Source organism: Thermobia domestica, chromosome 1 (genome assembly GCF_964235325.1).
Source record: "Thermobia domestica chromosome 1, izTheDome1.hap1.1, whole genome shotgun sequence".
NCBI lineage: Eukaryota > Metazoa > Arthropoda > Insecta > Zygentoma > Lepismatidae > Thermobia > Thermobia domestica.
In genome coordinates, this window is record NC_137454.1 from 146,931,099 (window position 1) to 146,946,963 (window position 15,865).

General features: G+C 35.7%; 1 protein-coding gene across 1 annotated transcript in view; it reads left to right on the forward strand.

Moving 5' to 3' along the window:
* The window catches only part of Remo (Remoulade), a 148,639-nt gene that overhangs the window by 47,391 nt on the left and 85,383 nt on the right, over positions 1-15,865 (forward strand). The window contains exons 7-8 of the mRNA XM_081764108.1: positions 6,683-7,060; positions 12,132-12,268. Of these exons, the coding sequence (XP_081620234.1) occupies positions 6,683-7,060; positions 12,132-12,268 (515 nt within the window). The remainder of the gene's footprint in view (positions 1-6,682; positions 7,061-12,131; positions 12,269-15,865) is intronic.

Below are 15,865 nucleotides of genomic sequence, written 5' to 3' on the forward strand. Positions count from 1 at the left end.
TGAATACTTCAACAATAAAACTACTTATTTTACGCTGGAAGATATTTAATTTCATTTAAGACATTTTAAAACATTTACTTTATATCTTTGTTAATTGTTTTAAATTAATTTTCTGGAAAGAAACGTCTTGCAACAAATGCTCGGGAATTTCACCTAATTGAACGCACAAAATATCGAAAGTGACCTTCAAATAAAACCATTTGACACTAGTAATTCTTCCTAGTATTAGTATTACGAAGAGTAACCTAATGTAAATAAGCATTGGCCGAACTGTAGTTCGCCATCTGTAACAGTGTTATTTGGTGTTCATATTTGGCAAAAGTCACTGAGGCTTCTGGGATGATTCGATCTACATTTGTTCGTTCGCCTGCCTGTACCACACATACTACATGGTACCACCTTCGATGTTTTAAGTTTAAATTTCCAGGGTACAAGCACGAGACACATTAAATTTCCAGTATAGATTTTGGCGGCATACCAACGTACAATTTCAAGATGGTGGCTATAAAAAGAATAGCGGGTATCCACGCTACAAAGTGCAATTTTCGGTCTGTTAAGTTGAAATTTTTGGAATATAAACACGAGACACACTAAATTAGCTGTATGTATTTTGGCGGCGATCTAACGTAAAATTTCAAAATGGCGGCCATTTTTTTCAAAACAGCAGTGAATAGAAAGTTGTTGCAAGTTGTGACAATGATAATCTTGAAATATAAATCACATTTTAACACTTTTACCCCAAAGACATTGAAATATTTCGAAAAAACCCAATTAAACCCGAAAAAAACCGATTAAACCCGAAAATACCCCAAAAAACCACATGGGCTCAAGTGGGTTGGGCTTTTTCAAAAAAACCCGGGTTTTTTCAAACCCTGTCGTATGCACAGTAGTAGTAGTAGTTATTTAAATAAAGATGATGCTATCCTGACAGTTTATGAAGCTCTATTAAAAGAGGCATGATGTTCTGTAGGTAATAGCAATCATAATAATATAATGATATAGAAATAATGGTAAAATATTTAGTATCATGACAGCCATAATGCAGAAGGGTGAAAAAGGGAGGACAAAACCGATGAATTGTTGTTAAGTTTAAATATTCGATATATCAGTGAACGTAGGTTTCTTCAGATACTTAGGGAAAACATAGTTAAAATAATGTAACTGGTGATATGAGGTTGTTCAATTATGTTTGAGCTAGCAAAGAGAGCAAAGATTATAATATATTTATTCAATTCTATTTATTGAATGAAGAAGTACATTGAGATCTCAATAATAATTTAAGTACATACAGATGGTGATCAGAAAAATGGAAACACCTGAACGAAATTGCAACTTACCAGATTAATATGGTGTCGGGCCACCTTTCGCCTTCAGAACAGCCTTGATGCGATGTGGGATGGAGGCATAGAGGTCGTGAATGGTAGCAAGTGGAATTTTACACCATTCCTCGTGCAGGGCATCGGCCAGTTCTGTGAGAGAGGATGGAGGTGGAAATCGTCGCCGAAGTCGTGTTTCCAAGACGGACCACAGATGTTCAATTATGTTGAGATCTGGGGATTGGGCGGGCCAGGGGAGGTGTTGAACTTCATCCAGATGTTTCTCAAACCACGCTGCACCAACGCCAGCTGTGTGAATGGGTGCATTATCATCCTGGAAGATGGCGTCATTGTCCGGGAACAACATCCGGACCATAGGATGCAAGTGGCCTCCTAAAATTGCGACATAATCGTTGGCAGTGATTCGTCGTGATAAGTGTGACCACAGGACCCAATGAAAACCATGATATGGCGGCCCACAGCATCACCGAGCCGCCGCCATGTTTTACAGTTGGGCGGAGACACTGCAGATCATAAGCTTCTTTGGGCGTTCTCCACACATAAACATGGCCCGTGGTTAGGAATAGGGTGAAGGATGACTCATCCGACCATATCACACGTTTCCAGTCTTCAACGGTCCAAGTTGCATGGTCGCGGCACCATTTGCGGCGTGCGAAAGCGTTATGGTCCCTGATGAGCGGTTTGGCCCGTGCAACACGACCCCGTAAGTTCATGTCATGTAATTCGCGGCGGACTGTGATTGTCGAAACAGGGTGGGGGAGGTGCTGATTGAGTTCCTCCGTCACTTGCTCAGCAGTGGCAGGACGGTTCTGCGTGACAATGCGCTTTAATACCCGGAGTGACCTGTCACTCATGATTTTCTTCCGCCCACTGTTCCGCTTCTCCGATGTGGTTTTTCCGTGTGTTGTGTAGGCCGTCATCACCTTCGACACTGTCCCACGCGACACACCTAACACAGTAACCACTGCCGTCACACTCACTCCACATAACCGCGCACCAACAATTTGCCCTTTTTGAAAATCTGAGAGGTCTCCCATTTTACACTACCTCCGTCTGCTGGAGCCAATGGACACTGCTGTTCCACTGCGCCTGACTTAGTATAGAGACCGACCTAACACACCACCACCAGCGGTCCGGCGCTGCGGGCGCCACGACACCACTGCCAACCCATACATCTGACGTGTTGCTAACTACAGGTGTTTCCATTTTTCTGATCACCATCTGTATATTTCAAATATGTAACAAATTTTTAATTCTAATAATTAATACTCTATATTTTTTCTTCTTTCTTATGTTAACGAAACTTCACGGCGAACATTGTACTTTATTCTTGTTACCTGAAATAATAATATTAAGCAATAAAAGAATTATAATCGGAATTTGACATGTGTTATCCAAATAATATATTAAATGTAAATCACTCATAAACAGGCTAAAATCCGCGGAATCCGAAGTAACCAAGTCTTGTACAGGAATTTCTTTGCTGGGATATTGCCTTAACAAGAACCTGGATATCTATGATATTCTGTGGATACAAAAATTTAGATTATTGGGATAACAGTATGGGTTGTTGAAGTTGTATAAGTATTAAGATGAAACTGAAATGATTGATATTAAAAAAGGGAATAATCGTTGCACTAAGAAGGAAATCCATTTCTATGATACGAAATCTATTTTATAGTTTTGAAATCAGAGACTAGTACAACATGCTGCAGCACTACTTGTAGCATACATTCTCGTCTGTTAACGTGTTCTTCAGCTGTGAAAATTTTCTCATTTGTGAACAAAATTTGTCGAAGCTTGTTATCCACGTACTGCTGGAGGATTAACTTTGATCTGTCACGTCCTATTCTCATTAAGCGCTGATTTAACCACTGGCCTGTCCTTCTGTGATAAGCATGCAGTCCTAGGCCTTCATTGGTGATTGCCATATGTTTATTTGCAGGGTCGTGAGTTTCTGCTTACAGATCGGATTTCGAGCGATTCTTGCCTTCACTGCCTTAATGATATCTAGTGTCCTAACGGAGCGAGGCCTATCCTCGTCAGACAATGTTTCATTATGTCGCTGTATGGTGCGATAAACTAATTTCTGTATAATATTCAGTTTCTGCAGAAACTTATAGGTGGTTGTCGGAGGGTATGTGTAGATCCAAAACTGCGTCACGATATTCTCTTTCACCATTCCGTCTTTGCTCTGCAAGAAACAAACGACAATAATGGTGTTGTAAGTTCAACCAACATTAAGATTCCACAACAATTTTTGATTATTTTCATACATCATTTCTAACTATTAGCATTTTTCGTATATGTTTGAGGCAAAACTTCTGACCAGACTGTGTAGATGAATTGAGTGAAAAGAACTGTAGTAGAACTATGAGGGAAAAAAAGATAGAACTGTTACAGTTAGGATGACAAGAGAAAGAAAGACAGAAAAGTTCCATGGTTTGTTAGTGCAGAATGGATACAGTAAAGGAGAGTTAAAGTCAGAATTAAAGGAGAGTAAGAAAGAAAAGAAGAAGAAAGACGGTTTGGAATAGAAAGCATAGAAGATAAAACAAGACTTGAAGAAGTTATTGAAAAAAAGGAGGAATAAGAACATACAGGCAAGAGAATAGGAGAACATTCGGTTTTGTGAAAATGGAGAAAAGAAGAGAAACGAAAATTTGGGAGGGAATAGTATATAGAATTAGGTGTAAAGGATGCGAAACGAATTGCACAGGAGAAACAGGAAAGAGGTTAGATGAAAGAATTGAACATCACAGGGATAATGATAGATTGAAGAAGGATAATGACGCAGTGTATAAGCAAAGGAAAAAGAAACATTATAATAAAGGGAAAGAGGTGGAGTGGATACGAAGAAAAGAGGGAAAGAAACTGATGAATTGGAATAATGGGCTGAACATCCAGGATATGTGAAAAAGATTTTGGATAGAACAGGGAAAGAAATGTTTCTGGTGTGTTCCCAATTTAATGTTTAATGAAAGTTTAGAGAATCTTACTAAAAGTTCAGGGATCTATAGAACAACACAGGTATGTCAATAAAAATTTAAAAATTTTTTAAATGTGAAAGTTTGGAATTAAAAGTTGAGATCTGTATGCAATTAAAACTTGTTAAAAATGAAAGGAAGGATCTCATTGGTTCTTAAAAATGACCTCCTCTTATTTTCTGACATATAAGCTGTAGCATTTAGATTTTATTTCATAATGTATCCAATGAAGACAATGGTACCTTGCTAAAACTATAACGCTATTAAATGTGACTTCTTTCGGTCAGAATTTACTTTTATTTAAGGCAACACAGTTCCAAAACTAGAATGAATACAGTACATAATTAAATAAACAATCTGTTTCAGCAGAATAAAAAAATATCAACTGCAGATAATAAATCGCTTTTTGATATGTAGTATTAACGGTGCATTGTAATTTAGCTTGAAGTATTACAGTTTTCATTGTCCTATACGATCTTTGCGGCTATGATTATTTGCCTATTCAGTTGTACGGTGCATAGATTCTTGTCTGTGTATAAAATCTAGTGAGGTGCAAGTTACTAGCATATGGCTAAGAAATATGAATTGTATGACATAAAACGGTCAGAAATTGTCTTTCTAAGCTTGCGTTATATAACTTAACGTAAAGACCTTTCTTGATGCGTATCGGGAGAAGGTACACTGAAATTCAAAATTATTTTATTTTCTTTGTTATAACTTTATTTTGTAATTCAGTGTCCAGTGTTTCCGTTATTATAGTGAAAGAAAAATGATATGGTAAAGAAAACTGAAATTGTTTCATCCATTGGAAAGTGTTGGGAAATGTACATCGATTATAAGATAGTATCATCGATAGAAATTCAGGCTTCAGTTGACTACATTGATTGAGACAATATGAAAAGGGGCGGATCCATGGGGGGGGGGGTGATCGCGCCCCCCTCCCAGAAGAGGAAACTTTCTTATTTTATATATATAAATATAAACCCGTCCCAGAGTTTGGTGCTCTTAAAAGTAGCTCTAAGTAGCAATATTACAACCCCCCCCCCCAGAAGTCCGTCCTGAATTCGCCCCTGATATGGAAAATAAATGAATAACTACTTCATAATTTGTAGAACAAGACAAGTGTATTGAGAGAAAATAAAATAACGGCGGTGTTTGTAATCACAAAATCTATAATTAGAATGCACCACTCTGCTTTGTGCATCACTTTGAAGTGAACGCTCTACTAGTATAGTAATATGCTTCTTGACGAGTTTTTAAAAATTTATTTTAGAAATATTATTTATTTATTTATTTATTTTGTATTAGTACGAATGGTATGAATACAATTTTGGTTTATTAGCATCTGACTGTTTCCCCCCAAACCCTTCGGCTTGTTATACATTATAGATTGAAATTGTCCTTAATTATAAGTTGTAAGTGTTTACATTTAACTTTTTTTTAGTGTACCCACCAATTAAATTGTGATTACATAAGTATTAATAGGACTCAGATCTAAATATGGTTACTTCCTTTATCTTAGTAATAAACAGCAAAGCACGTTCATGTTCAGTGTCATCATTAACCAGTTTCAAATAATTAAACTTTTAACAATACAATTTAAGTTGCAATTAAATTTTGTCAATATACACGGTATTTTTTTTTTTTTTTTTTTTTTAATAACTGATTTCATTTGCGTATATAATTTCTAACTGAAATTCAATTTTCTTGCGGTTTGTGGCTAATAACGAAAGATGGAAGGTCTACGAGATTATGCTTACTGGTTTAAACTCACCCCGTGTAATTTAGCCAACGCCTCAAGAAAATTAGCAGATATCCATCAGTATACCTTATAACGGGAATAATCTTTGATTTTTAAATCTGAACTCAAAATGATAAAATTTAAATCAAGTGTTTAAAACCAGTGAACATCGTTTCATAAATCTTACATGCTTCCTTGATCATTTGCCATAAACCACATGAAGATCGGATTTATTTTAATTTTTATAAACAAAGGAAATCCGTTAGTTTTAAACATATCACCCAGTATTACTGTAGAAATACACAAACATAAATGCTCAAATCTAGATATGGTTACGGCTTTCTCCTATTTTGGAATAATTAAATTGAAACAGTTCAGTTTTCAAGTTGCAGTTAATTCATCACAGTTTTAGATTTGCAAATTACTTGCAGTAAAGCGCCTCTGTTGGCGTCAGGAAGGCAGTGCACGTAGCGACACTTGTTAAGAGATTATGAACTATTAGGAATTAGAGTTTACACACAGATTGAGATGCTCTTCTATTATAATAAGGATAGAGGTTTTAAACTTGTATAATTCGTTATTATAAAATAATGCAACATCTCAATTGTCTGTTACAGAGATCTCTCACTGAACCCTTTAATATGCGATTGCCACTTATCATGGATTGTGAATTGGCTACAGAATTCTTCAGTAAAGTTATCGCCCACATCGCAGTGTCAACATCCATCTGCGTTGAAGGGTAAATCTATTCGGAAATTGGAAGCAGGAGATCTACACTGCAATTGGCCCCCGCAGTTACCAACGTTTGAATTACATCCATCCGTTAGTCAGGTTGTATTTGCGGGTGATTCTTTAAGATTGTTCTGCCGGGTATCCAGCACTGAGCAAACTGTGAGAGTGATTTGGTTATGGCGTGGAGCGGAAATTAGTACGGATGATGATAAAAAGATCAGTGTGGACCATCAATATAAACCTGAAAAAGGTTTAATAGAAAGGTAATTTAATATTGGCCTCAGAGTAAGTTTTGTCTTTACAATTAAGAAATTTACCTGATGTGTCTATTTTTTTTTCGATGACAATTTAGTCAGCATGACAATTTCTTTGTACAAGATTAATCTTTAAACCTCTAGTTTCAGCGACACTGCTCCACTTATTGTTCTGCTCCTTTGCATTGTTATCTTTCGTTCCTGTTGTATTGGAAAATTCTCCAGTAGATTGTATAGTGTTATCAGTATAAATACTATACAATCTATATTATAAAAGAGAACGTACAAATCCTTTGTTCCCTCATCACGCTAATACGGCTGAACCAATTTCTTTTATTTTTGGGGGGTTATTAGGATTTGGACCCTAGATGGTTTTTATCATATCACTTTAATTTTTAATTACCAGTGTCTTCAGATAATTGACCATTCAAGTGTCCATAACGTACAAATCCTTTGTTAGTTCATCATAGGTAAAAATAAACGTATTTATATGCAACCCGCATGACCGTGTCACTCGGCGGGTTAACATAAATGACAGGCGCTATAATGTTAACATTTACTGCAATTTGAAAGCGAAAAAGTAAAAATTATCTAAGTAACAAAGTTTATTGCGTTCCGGGGTGACCGCAGCGAAGCGGGGTGAACGCTGCTAGTAGAAAATGAAAATTAAAACTTATACATGTTGGTATATACAGATTACACTGTTGCAACACGCAACTCCATAATGCAGCATTGTAACCTGTACATTCTAATTGTATGTTTTTCAGCTTTAATTTTCAGTTTGTGATTCATAAATTTCGCAAACTCAATTTTAGTATTCATAAATTGTATTACGCGGTCTGTAGTAAAATTTTGAAGAAAAGTAGGAGACAGAGTTTACAGTGGAAAGAAACAAGGCAAGATAAGAAGGGCGTACAGTAGGAAAAAAAAAAAATGACACATCAGGTAAACTTCATCGCCGTAATTGCAATTTACGTCACTTGCGAACTGTAATTTATTAAGATACATCTATCTTTCTTCCTTCCTCTCTTCTTGCTTAAAGCATATTAGTGAAGCTTATAAGCCGTAAGCAATGAATAGAATTTCTCAATAATATCAGCTATATTACGCTAGAATGATCATATAAAGGTAACCAAGAAACTTCTGTCGCTTTGTGTGGAAGTCCGTGTTCAATTGGTCCTCACACCATGAGTTGAATACGAATTGAGATAGGCGAAGATCAGTTGTTGGTGTGGGTATATACAACATACTACCTGGTTGTGGCAGTTCAGTTACTCCCTGAACTTACGTAAGGACACAGTGAACATGGGACTTCCACAGAGCATCATATGGGCGTGTATGCTGTACGAGTTCATACTGGGGTCAGACCACGCTGCAGCGGGGCGGAAGATATGCCAGGCCTTTTGTGAGGGTGTCGTGATACGCGGACAGTGCAGTGGTGGTTTAACAAATTTAAGAACGATGACGGAACACTCGAAGACGCACTACGTGCAGGAAAACCAACACATGTACAAAATGAAGATGTTCAGGCAGCAATTGAAGCGAACAGTGGCCAGACATGTGGGGAACAGGGACTACAATTCAGTGTGAGTGGAGAAACCATCCGGCAGGACCTCCATGAACTTGGGAAGCACTACAAGTTGGGTCGATGAGTCCCACATGATTTGACTCCAGGCCAGAAGGCAACGCGAGCAGACACTAATTTAATAAATTACTTCCGTAGTAATATACTCTTTTAGTAACTGTTGGAGAGCTCAATTTCTATTTACTTCTTTATTTGTAACTAAAGTAGTATCGCCTTTTTACTAAAGAAGTAAGCCATTTCTGCACACTACTGTCACGTGTATTTCGTTTCTTATCGGGAGCTGAAGCTTACCAGAAGATGCGCTCGTGAAAAAAGGCAGAGAACCTGCGGTTATAGTGAAGAACAGGAAGTTGTTGGAAAAAGGCAGATGAGTTTCATTCGTTAAAAACGTATTTAATACGAGAGGAATACTGAAAGTGTTGTTAATTGAAATACAAAGAGAAATCATGGAAGAAGGACATAACCTTAAAATGGAATTTATGAATAAGTTCAAGAACGAAATGGAGCAAATTTCAGGTTCTGGTTCTTCAGGCAATATGCTCGAGAAATTTATGTTTTTGTAAAGAAATATGAATATGTTTTATATGAATAAAACATATTTTATTTGCTTGATATTATTCTAATGATTAATATGTTCTTGTTTATCACATGACATAATATTTGTGTTTATTATTTCAGCATCAGTAAATTTGGTTTTTCTAATCACCACCTTCTAATATTTATTTGTACCAGCAAAATTATAAAAGTAGACATCTTGATTTTTTCAGAAATAATCAAAACATCTTTATTGTATAGCTTTGTGTACTGACGTAAGAAATAAAATAAAAATGTTAATCCCATAATTGAAAAAAAAGAAAAAAGAAAAAGAAAGAAAAAAATAAACAACTATAAAATTATGTATAAATAATATGGGTCACATTTCACTGCAGTAGTGACAATCAAGTGCCTTACGCTAACTTAGGTACAATTTTAATTAAAATAATTAAGTATAATAGACCTTCTGACAGCTTGCTCTGCAGCATCATCTTCTGACTGAAATGCATATTAGTTGATGTCATTCACATCTACGGCAGCAGGGTGAAACATATCTCCAACTAATATTCCAAAGTTGCACAGAACTACAGTAGCCACAATAACATTCCCATACATGTTTTGTTTATGTCACATTGTTTTAGTGAGAATTTGGAAACGTTATTTCCAAATACCGAATGTACGTTCTATTACATATCTTGTAGTACTATGGGCTCTATTGTAGCTCCCTCCGGCTCCTGTGTGGGGTCGAAACACATGAGTCATAAGATGTTTGGAGAGAGCATATCCCTTATCTCCAAGAAGCAATCCATCATATTGTTCATTTTCAAATTTTGTAGCAACTCTACTATTGTCCCAAATGCATGCACCATGCGTGGGACCCGGCCAACAGCTTTCCAAGTTCGAAATCTTCATGTTGGCTTATTTGTGTATTGATAGAAAAAAAATTCTTGCCATTTCTTTATAGTTCTGCTTGTGCTCCAGGACAAAGCATGGGTATATGTACACAATCGATGACTCCTATGACATTCGGGAATCCATTAATTCGATAGAATTCCCTTTTATTCCTTGATATATTTTCTTGATTCTGTGTCGTGGACACATATAGTGGCTTTAAGGTAATTTAGCTATCAAACTGTTTAAAGCTCTTCCAGCAGTTGTACGATGGATGTTAATGAGATCCCCTGCTACGATTTGATAAGTACCAGTGCGAAAGACTCGCAGTTCACAAAGAAGTTTCAGCCTAGGAGACAAAGCACGATTCCTGTCAGAATTATGCTACAGTAAAGGCTCCAGCATACCAAGCAGCGACTCAAAAGATTCCTTTCGAAACCGAAAGCGCTCGTTGAAGTCATTGTCGCCATACATTGCAAATGGATCTGAATTCTCTCCATTAAAACCCTCATTCTTGGGATGTCTACCTCTTCCTCCATCTCCATATATTCTTCGTAGTCCAGGTAATCCATAGAATTCGATATTTAACACGTAGAAACCATCCTACTACTGCTTAGGAGTAAATTTTGGCCTTATTTTCTCTTTAAGTTACTAATGTAGTAGCGTACTCTTTGATGGTGCTCTCCACCAGTTATGGAGTAAAATTTACTTCAAAAGTAAATGAAAAATTTACTCCTGTACTAATTTACTTCTTTAGTTTAGTACTCTCGACTGGAAGTCACGGATTTCCTTCTCTCTTAGTAACTTACTACTTTAGTTTCACTTGCTCTTGGTTGGTGCTCGCCATCCTTAGTCTGTAACTTTTTGTATGAAAAAAAAAATGTATAATAAAATATTTACAACCTTAAATTTTGTTTTTAGTGATTAGTTGGTGATTATCATATGCCAGTCCCTCTCAAGGTTTCCTTTTTCAGTGTTCAATAGAGGTTTATTGCCCTTAAGCTTCATATACGTTACTTCCAATATTAGGAGTGGCCAGATGTAGGACTTCTGCCTTCCGAACTGTATTTATCCCACTTCTAATATTGAAAGGAACGTATATAAAGCTTATATAAGGATAATAATCCCTCTATTGAAAAGGAAACCTTGAGAAAAACTGAGATACTATCGTCATCAACTATATCAATGAAAAACAAATTTTAAAATTGTAAATACTTTATTACACGTTTAGGCCATACAAAAGAATGATATAGAAAGGGTTGAATTTGAACATTAATTGACAACAGTGCTTAATTTGACAACGTTGTATATACAAGAATTTTATCGTCCGTCTGTCGGAAGAGAAAATAATATCCATCGGAGATTATAAGGATAAGATTCCGATAAAATACAAAAACAGTTTTGATTAGTTGATTAGTTAGTGCACTAACCAAATTATATTACATAATAAATATTTTTGTATGTACCCAACTATTGTTGAGTAACATTATGTGAAGACCAACATAGAATAAATTCTAAGCCTAAGCCCTGAAGATAAGTGCCTGTGGGAAGCACGTGAAATATCGGCTATAAAACATAAAAGGAACAGTATTTAGGTGAGTTAGTAAGTAACAAGTGGAAGCTATCAAATCCTGCAAGAATAAAATGATGGCCGGAAACTCTAATTTGCGTTGATTGCGTCTGTAAGATTTTTATTGGATAATATCAGCCACTTAAAGTGTAGCCTTATTCACTACGTTAAGTCACTTACTTGAAGATCAAATCACTTTATAAACACATTTTGCACTTTTTGTGCAATGTTTATGAAGTATATAAAGTGATTCGATCTTAACTATAACTTAACTGTAAAGTGATTCGATCGATCTTAAAGTAACTTAACCTGGTGCACAAGGCCACAGTTTAAGTCCGTAAAAATCTTGCAGATGCAATCAACAGGAATTAGTGTTTTCACTCAAAATTTTTAATAATTTAATTAAAAATGTGTCAGTTTCAGTCTTTAAATAAATACTTTAAGAATACTTTGAAAGTACTGTATGATTGTATTTACATGTGTAAAATATTCATTTGCAGTTCTTTGAATATTATGAACCTCGCCGAAGATCATTCAGGAACGTGGAATTGTCTTGTATACACAGACCGTGGGAATGAAAGTAAATCAGTGTCAATTATTGTTATATCAGAAAACACGAAGTACTGCTCACAAACAGGTAAATATAAAAGATATGTGTTATGTATTTATCCTTTTGTGTGTTACATATTTATCCTTGAAAAAACTGTTACTATAAGCTGTAATAAAAATAGGGTCGAAGATGATTAGTAGTAGCAGTAATATTCAGTGCTGTGAAAGATAGTAATTTAATGTTTGCACTATGCACACCACTTAATAAAACAAAACATATTTGTATTCACCAATGCACAGTGATACTTACTTTGAACTCTGATTTGGACCATTTACCTGCGATGTTCTGCTGTTTTTCTTAGATGCTGATTTTATTTGAGGAGTTAGCCAATTTCTTGAAACCAGCTGTCCCTAATATCAGTAGTCTAAAAAGTATTGAGCCTTTTGCGCAGGTGGCAGTAGTCTCAAATTTCAGAGTACATGAGTTGTAATGGGACAGGCCTAACGCTGACAGTTGAAACTATTAGATACGCAAAGAAGTTTGAATTACTATAATCAGACATAAGATATTGCGCTGTGGAGTTGAATGAACTTTCCGCAAAACTGGGCTGCATTTTACACTTTTAATTCGATAAAAATGCAAATGCAAAACAGGCACGTGAAGAAATTTATACTGTCTATGAACAAGATACACTATCAAGAGCAACAGGTAACGAATGCTTCAGTCATTTTCGTTCTGAAAATGTCAAGGCCCAAGATGTTCTTAGCAGTGGGCGACCAATCACATCAAAAGTGGATGATAATCTGACAAAAATGTTGCAAAACTGGAATGTAAGCAGGCATGATATCGCCAATGACCTAAACGTTCATTACCAAACATTGTTAAATCATTTGGAGAAAGCTAGCTTCAAAAGGAAGCTCGACGTTTACTTGATCTAATTTGTCTCCAGATCTCTACTGATACATAAAGAACTCGAGCCAGTTCTGAAGCGATGGATAAGGAATGATGAAACGTGGATAACCTATGACAATAGTGTGCGAAAAAGATCGTGATTGAAACGAGAAGAAGAAGCTCTACAGTCAGTAGAAAATCCCAACTGATGCCCAGGAAGATTACGCTGTGCGTTTGGCGGGATTGCAAGGGCATCGTGCATCACAAGCTACTGCCGCTTTGCAGAACTATTCGACTCAGAACTGTACTGTCGACATTTAACACGAGTGCACGTAGCATTTCATAAGAAACGACTGTGGTCAATAGAAAGGATGTCGTATACCATGCTGAGAATGCCAGACCGCATACACTTTTAATGCTCCGTCAGATATTACGAGGACTTGATTGGGAGGTTTTAATGCATCTCCATATAGTCCGGACCTGGCCTGTCACTTTTGTTTCCGTCTTTGCTGAACTCCTTGAATGGTGTTAGGTTAGTTTAACATAAGACCTGTGAAATCTACGTGTCAGAGTTGTTTGACCAGAAACCACTGAAGCTCTATAGGGACAGAATTATGGTGCTGCGAAAAAAATGGCAGGTTATCGAGCAGTGTGGTCCATGGTTTCATAATGTTAGTTTCAAATCACAATAAATATATTCCCAATTTTGACTTCCAAAAACTCAATACTTTTAAAAAAATCTTATATATAATGTTGTAATACATGAGGAGAAACGACCAGTTTTTAAGTTACAAATTCTTGACGTATGTAACAAACTTCGTATTGTATATTGCTCAAACACTAACAAACAATACTAGTTACTCACCAACCTTTTTTAGTACAGTGAAATTTTTAATATATACGTTATTAGAACAAAGATCCAAACATAGCATGGAAAAATCCAATTAATAGGTACTGAGATGATAGATTAGGCGCTTATACTTCTTATATGATATATTATTATTTAAATATTTAAATTTTAAAGATTATCTCAGAGATAAGTTTTAACCTAGTGTGACTTAAAATAGCAAAATACCTTGGAGAACTTTTTCCCTTAAGTTTCGAAACAAAAACATTATGCTTTCTGTAGATTCCTAACAGTAAATAGCCAATTATATTTTTTAATTCTTAATAGAAAATTGTGTATCCTTTTAAACGATATTCACATCAATGTCTTATTGTCTTCACAGAAAAGAAAGAAAAGAAAAAAAAAGATATAGCGATTTTCAACAGATATGGTTTAGGGATTCATTCAAGTTTTACACCACAATTTTCGAAATTCTAATCAGTTTTCAATAGGTGAGATGAATTTTGATACTGTTTCTTTAAACATGGCCTTGTACTGTTCAATTGAGGTGAGATATGTTTTGCTTTCTTTCGTTTAATTGTTCACAAAAGTTTCGAGTACAGTATTCTGTCGGAAGCCAGGGATGACATGGAAAAAATATTTTTTTTTTTTTTTTTTTTCACTATAGATGCTAAATTTGATAGGAATCAGAGATGGTGTGATTGTCAACAGTATTTGAGATGAATAATTTGGTGTTTTAATATTTCTAGTTTCAAATCATTTTTGAGTCATTTGTAGGTTTCGACCTTTGATCCCATCCGACCTAAACTAAATGTGGCAAGTACTAAAATAAACTGTAAATTACTTCCATGATAGTGTGGATTAAAATCCATCAAAATGTTTCTGTGAAATAAAAAATTGCGATTATTTCGGCTTTGATCTTGACTGATTGTGCCGACTTGAACGGATCTTCTATGTAGGTCATCAGTGAACTTCATGCCAATTTTAGTCAGATCGGTGAAGTAATTCCTGAGAAACAAGTTTCTCGCTTGTTTCGATTTTTTGGTTTTTACTGACCAATTCAGTCGTTCAGTCTTACGAAACACTTTAGACTCTGAAATTATAGTTTCTATTTTCTGCACTTTTTTTTGAGATAGTCGTCAGTTTCGGTTTTGAGCCTTGTCCAAATTTTGCCTGTCAAGTAAATATGCCTTACCAATTTCGGCTTAACCAGTCAAGCCGTTCCTTAAAAAAAAAAAAAAAAAAAAAAAAAATCGATTTTTACCTTTGCACTTGACCGATCTTAGCTAAATCTGATGGACCACCTAAGTGTGCCATTAATGATCAGCATAGCAATTTTTATTTAAATTTGTGTAACCGTTCATGAGAAATAAAAATTCTAGTTGAATTTGCCCATTGGCTTCAACCGTATTTGGCCTTTTGACCATTCGATCTGGAGCTAAATTTTTAGGACAGTTCTCCTCCAGATCAAGTTGTTTCTGGGAAAAGGAAATTCTTGCTCATATTAGCCTTGCTGTGGAAAATTTGGCCTAATCCTTCTTCTCGACCTTTACAAGACCTCTAAGACTATTTGATGTTGTTTCTGTTTTCGTATCATTTTAAAGACTTTGGTTGGTTTTCAGTTTTCGAATTTGACCAATTTCTACCAAATAGCTTCGTCAAGGCAATTCTGGTTCAAATTTGTAGTCACTCTTGATCATACAAGAAAAAAGTTTCTGATTTTCGCCTTGACTAGAAATGCAGGAGTTCGGATTTTTTTTTTTTTTTTTCACGGCTTGTGGAAAATTCTATATTTGAAATGTAGTGAATAAACAACGGTAACTGCCATTTCTTTTCAGTTATAACACGTAAAACATTATTCAGTTACTATATTCTGAAGGGGAATATAAATAAATCTGAGACTCAAAGAAAATAGATTGTTCAGTGGAAAAAAGGAGTGAGCCGGT